This window comes from Uloborus diversus, chromosome 8, assembly GCF_026930045.1.
Source record: "Uloborus diversus isolate 005 chromosome 8, Udiv.v.3.1, whole genome shotgun sequence".
In the NCBI taxonomy this organism is placed as follows: domain Eukaryota; kingdom Metazoa; phylum Arthropoda; class Arachnida; order Araneae; family Uloboridae; genus Uloborus; species Uloborus diversus.
Window position 1 is genome coordinate 131,142,458 of NC_072738.1, and position 5,949 is coordinate 131,148,406.

General features: G+C 33.1%; 1 protein-coding gene across 1 annotated transcript in view; it reads left to right on the forward strand.

The window, feature by feature from the left end:
* Window positions 1-720: 720 nt before the first annotated feature.
* LOC129228595 (potassium voltage-gated channel subfamily KQT member 1-like) overlaps window positions 721-5,949 on the forward strand; it is a 108,349-nt gene continuing 103,120 nt past the window's right edge. The window contains exon 1 of the mRNA XM_054863278.1: window positions 721-755. Coding sequence (XP_054719253.1) covers window positions 721-755 — 35 coding nt within the window. The remainder of the gene's footprint in view (window positions 756-5,949) is intronic.

Genomic DNA, 5,949 nt, shown 5'->3' on the forward strand with positions numbered 1-5,949 from the left:
CCACCTAGGGGGGGGGGTGTTTTAGGGGTATTTTCTCTTTTTTGGGGGGCTTTCTATTTGGGGGGTATTTATGGTTTTTAGGGGGTGGGCCCTTGCTCTTAGGGGTGCACTCGTGTATTTAAGATGCTCATTTGCATCTTTAGAGAAAATGTACCTTTATTTCTGGAATTAAAGTAAAATTTTAAGTTGATTATTTAAGTTTATTTATTTTTTGAGTCAAACTGACCCTGTTTTAATATTTTCTTTTTTAACTTGTATGTTAGAAAAATTTTACACGTGTATTATCTGTAATAAAAATGATTTCAAAGCAAAGTTTTATTTTTTGTTATTTCTAAATTTAAAACAAGAAAATGTATTACTTTATGATGAAGTTAAAAAAAATTTCTACACGTCATGCAAATCTAATAACAAATACGACTCATTATACGACCTTTAAGATTTCACTATGAATAATTAAAAGTTTAAACCATGTGTACATTACATACAGAATTAATTTTTACCGAAAGTTTGTCTCTTTCGAAAAAATCTGTCGAAATAAAACAATATTTTAATGTTTCATTTTATATATAGCACAATTCCTAAATTAAAATATAGAAGCTCTAAAAAAGTACATTTGAATGTACTTAACATGTTTTTAAAGAAATGATATGTGGAACAAGTTTGATATATTGTTTTGAAACTGCATTGTAGAAAAATATGCAAACATGCAATGCAATCGAAATGCCGGATATCCGTCGGATATCCGAATCTGGCAGGTAAGGGGGCATCGGATATCCGGTATCCGGTATCCGGCAAAATCACTATCCGGTGCATCCCTAAAAAGTACTAAAAGCAAAGAAGTTCTAATTTCAAAAGGGGGGGGGGGGGCTTGAGCCCCCACTTGCCACCCCACCCATATGGGCGCCCTTTTTCCTCATTTAAAGCGTTTCTTCTTACTAAAATAACTTGTAAACATTAACATGCGAGAAGTAAATTTTTTAAATTTATCAACTTGTGACATTTTTTATTACCCTTGTCTTAGGTTCATAATTAGCAACCATTCACTCCAATCACTGATTATAAACTGCCGTATAAAACACTCTAAAAGCCAGTCAGGGGTGTGTGCCCTTTTGATTACTCATGATGCTGGGGGGGAGGGGCATTCCGGTGTCACGGTTGAACATTTCAGAAATCTGGCAAGCCTAATATGTCTCATTTTTCTTTACTGAAACCTTTCACAGAATTTTTAAAGAAACATGCAATTTTTAAAGTGTAGATGAAGAAAACAAAAATAATCACTAAGAAAACTAATTTATGAGATAAAGAAATACGTGAATATGCCAAAAAGATAGCAAAATCAACGATTCCCCCAAAATACCACAGCAAATATTTTTAAGAAAAACTGCAGAAATCTTACACTCACAAAGTGTGAAGAAAAAGAATGTGTCGTTACAGAATTCCTTGTCAAAGATTTTCAACTGCCCTCTTTGAAACTCAACACACCCGCCTTTTTTTTTTCACTCAACAACTGTAAGCCAGAAAAAAAGAGCAAAATCCCAAAAAACGAAAGTAGAACACTGCAACCTTTCTGACCACGTGACTTGAATACTAAGAAAATGTTTTTTGCGTTGTAAAATATAGAGAAAACTGAGAAAAATTAACGACTTGTCGTGATGGATGGAGCTCGGGGAGGGTGTATGTCGCTTCAGTGTCAACATTCATATATCAACAACGGCAAGAGACAGTTGCTCAAAATGGCTGTTAAATACGAGGCAAACCAAATATTCTTAACAGCCCAAAAAGCTGTTCTTCTTGGAAAACATTAGTGGGGGCTGGCCTCTCTTGTCCTTTGCGTACAGGAATGCGATTTAAAAATATTGTATATTAAATACAAAAAAAATAAAATAAATAAAATAAAATAATAGTTTAAGAAACTAAAAAAACACGCTTTCGTAGCAAAATGAAATAAAAAATGAAAAATAATCTTTGAATGATAGTAGTTGACCAATCACTTAATTTTAATGTAATACAAAAAAGCGTGGGGTGCTGTCTATTTACATTTTTGCTGGACAACACATGGAAGAAATTCAAGACAACTAATAAGAAGCCCCCCCCCCCACGCTTTTTTGTATTACATTAAAATTAAGTGATTGGTCAACTACTATCATCCAAAGATTATTTTTTACTTTTTAGTTCATTTTGCTGCGAAAGTGTGTTTTTTTTTAGTTCTTTAAACTATTATTTTATTTTTCTGTTTTTTAGTCTTATGTTGGAGAATTATCAGGCGACGAAATTATTTATAAAACGAGTGCAAGGTAATATCTTAAAGTTAAGACAAGGGGACCCCGATGGGAAGCTACTGTGAGTCATCGATGTATGTTTGCGAAAATCATATTTATATTACTTTGAAAATTTGAGATGCATTTGAATAAAAGTTTTGTTCAACAATGGTCTGATCAGCAATGAATTTCCGATTGAAGGCTCACCTAAATTTTGGCATGAAATTAGTTAAAAACACTTATATTTCATGTTCTAATTACATTGAAACATTGGAACAAATTTTGTCTGAAAAATTAAAGGTTTTGTAGATATTTTTAAATAATTTTTGCGAGCATTTTTTAAATTTTTCCTTTTTACATTGTTGGATTTACGCCAAAATATTGATTAAAATTGGAGGAAACTAACAATTAAAAGAGTTAATTAATTAATTTGATTATAGAATATTGCATTGTCATCGGATCTGAGGTCGCGTGCCAAATTTCAAAAGAATCCGATGGCAGGAAGTGGGCGAAATTTGAGCTACAAGATTCCGTTACAAGATACATACATACATACATACATACAGGTGAAGGTAATAAAAACGTGTTGAAAAAGCAGAAATTATGTTGCTAACTGTGAAAAAATCTTTTGGATTTTTTTTTTTAATTTTATTGCTTTAATTGTTTATACAGGGTGTTCCGTTTTAACCCGCAAGACCTTTATTTTCGCAACTGTTAGTCCTAGATGTATACTTCCAATTGCAAAAATGTTCAAAACTAGATGCAGAGTTAAGACATTGAAAGTTTGAAGCAAAAATTAAATGATTCAAAAAATACAAAATTTAAATTTTTATACGAGCCCTAGGTCCCCTAACTGATATTTAAAGAAATAATCTCCATTGAAAACTATTCTGACTCAAAAAACTTGACATTTGTACGGCTAAAGCTCAAGGAGATATTCCAGATCAAAGTTTAAAAGACCATACAGAAAATGAGATTGGAACTTATCGTAACAAGGTATTCATATTTTTCATTGCTATTCAAAAATAAATGCAAAATTTTTATGCTTTATTTATAGTGCACTTAGCACTATAAATAAAGTATAAAAATGAAGATAAGCTGTGAAAGTTTGTTTTTTTTTTTTTTTTTTTCACTCACAAATGTTCGTGCTGTGTGTCGCCTTTCGTAAGGCGACACACAGCTATAACACACATTTTGGAGTGTTTCACTGTCAATTTTTCGTAATGCTACACTTATGCGATCTTTCAATTCTTGCAATGATGTAGGCAATGGCAACGTAAAAACACTGTCTTTGACACCCCCCCCCCCCAAAAAAAAAATTAAAAATAAAAAAAAAAAACTCATGGGGTTACGTTTGGGGATTTATATATAACATTTAATTATATAACATTTTAAGATTTATATATACAACATATAAAAGGAAAATCATTTTGATCTGCTCGGCCAATCCACTTTTGTGGAACGTCAGTGGCACCGCAAAGTGGGGGGGGGGGGATTTGGAGGTAAAAACACCCCCCCCCCCCAAACAGGTCTTGGTGTTAATATTGTTGCCAATCCTAATACAGTAGTTAATACACGTGTAACGACCTTTGTGACCGAAAAACCCCTTCCTCAAGAAACTTCTGCTGCGCTAGTGCATAACGTGCCTGTTTAAGAAGTTACGTACATTCAAAAAAACTTTTACAATTTATCTTTATATTTATGTATCATTTATAGTGATAAGCATAATAGTTTTTTAACTATACTATTATACTTACCACTATAATAAACAATTATTACTTCAAAAAAATTCTTACTTTTGTCATTTCTTTGATCACGCTATGATAGTGAACAGTAAAAGTTTGAAAAATAAAGTGAGTGATTAAACGTTGTAAATTGAAACTAGAAACAAACTTCTTTGTTGTATAGCTTGGGATGGCCGCGACGCTAAATGACCGCATATGACGCGTGCCACGCTGTCGCATCACTTAATGGGCCATCTTGTTGAAAAGCTCCAAAGTTATGAAGTGCTATTCGACTTTCGAAGTCTTGTGGCTATAAATAGAAGAAAGGGTGAAAGTATCTTTTGCGTCTATTGCTCTTTTACTTCCTTCGCTTTTCTTTCCCTTTCTTTTTTTTCTTTTTTTTTTGCTATGTGTATCTTAGAAAGTGAAATGTCACCATGCCAATAAAACATTTGAAGCTCTGATTACGACAACAGACTCTAATTTAGGCTGCGCATTTTTTCCTCAGCTTCTTGGTATTTGATTGAATGTTTCTCTCTTGAGTCTTAAAGTTATAACTACTTAGGCTTGCTAGATTTTTGAAGTGTTCAACCGGGACACCGGAATGCTCTCCTCCCCCCCCCCACACAGCGTCGCTAGTATTCAAAAGGTTACACACCTGTGGCTAATTTTTGGAGTGTTTTTTTATAGGGCAGTTTATTCTCTATCTCTCTCTCTCTCTTAATGCTATGAATAAATGATTACTATTTATGAACCTAAAACTGAGGTAATAATAAATAGACGTAAAAACTTGCAATTTATTTTAGTTAGAAAAAAATACTTTTAATGAGGAATAAAAAATCGAGCAATATTTAGATATACTTTTCATTTTATAGGACTTCTTCAGATAGCCTACTTTGGTTTAATCTTTTAAAAATCCTCACACTCTATTTCGGTGTTAATTTTACAAATGATAAAGTAATTGCCCTAAATAATTCTTCACGGTTAATTATTTTTAGACCTTTTTGGTCATTTGTAATCAAATTTATCTTTTTCCGGGACGTGAGGAAAACCGGCCGGGACACCGGAATTTCGTCTGAAAACCGGAACTGTCCCGGTCAAACCGGAACGTCTGGCAAGCCTATAACTACTCGTATTTTTGTTTTATAACTAAAGAAATTGTACTCAAATGAAGATATGACGGTTCGGCCTTGCAAAGAAGCAAAACTTCCACATGAAATTCATCACATTAATTGAATACTAATGAAATTGAAAACGCTAGGTAATGAATGAACTGTGAACTAGCGCACATATGAACGGTTTTTGATAGTGCACTGTACTCCCGATTATCCGTGCTAATTAATGCAAATGTTACACTGATAATCGAAAAACACGTATAATCCGAAAATGACCAAGCACGCAGAAAAGTGTATTTGGAGGCTATAAGTAAAGTACACGGTGGTACATAAAATACTTCATGTTTAATTACGATACTCGACAAGTACAAAAAGTCATACATTAGTACTAATTATGAAATATGTAATAACACTTGGCATAATTTTCTGCTTTAATTAATTTAAAATTTTTAAATTTAAATTTTTGACTGCACGGTTAATCCGCAAACCGGATGATTCGCACACGGATAATCGGGAGTGCAGTGTAAATGCAGTAAAATCTGGTTACAGCGAACTTTAAGGAACCGCAAATTTCGTTCGTTTTAGCGGGAATTTCGTTGTATTGTAATTCAAACAATGTAATGGCTATTAAAACAGGACTGAACATTCATTTCGTTGAAACGGATATTTCAATGTATGTATTGGTATTCGTTGTAACCGGATTTCTTTGTACACCACATGTTATACACACGCGTAACAACTGATAGCTAAACTAAGTAAGAAGTCACTCCTGAACTAAATTAAAATGGCCGTGCAACAAAAAACTTTTGCTTGTTTTTGCCACCAGCATTTCTCTATATTTCCAATTTCAAT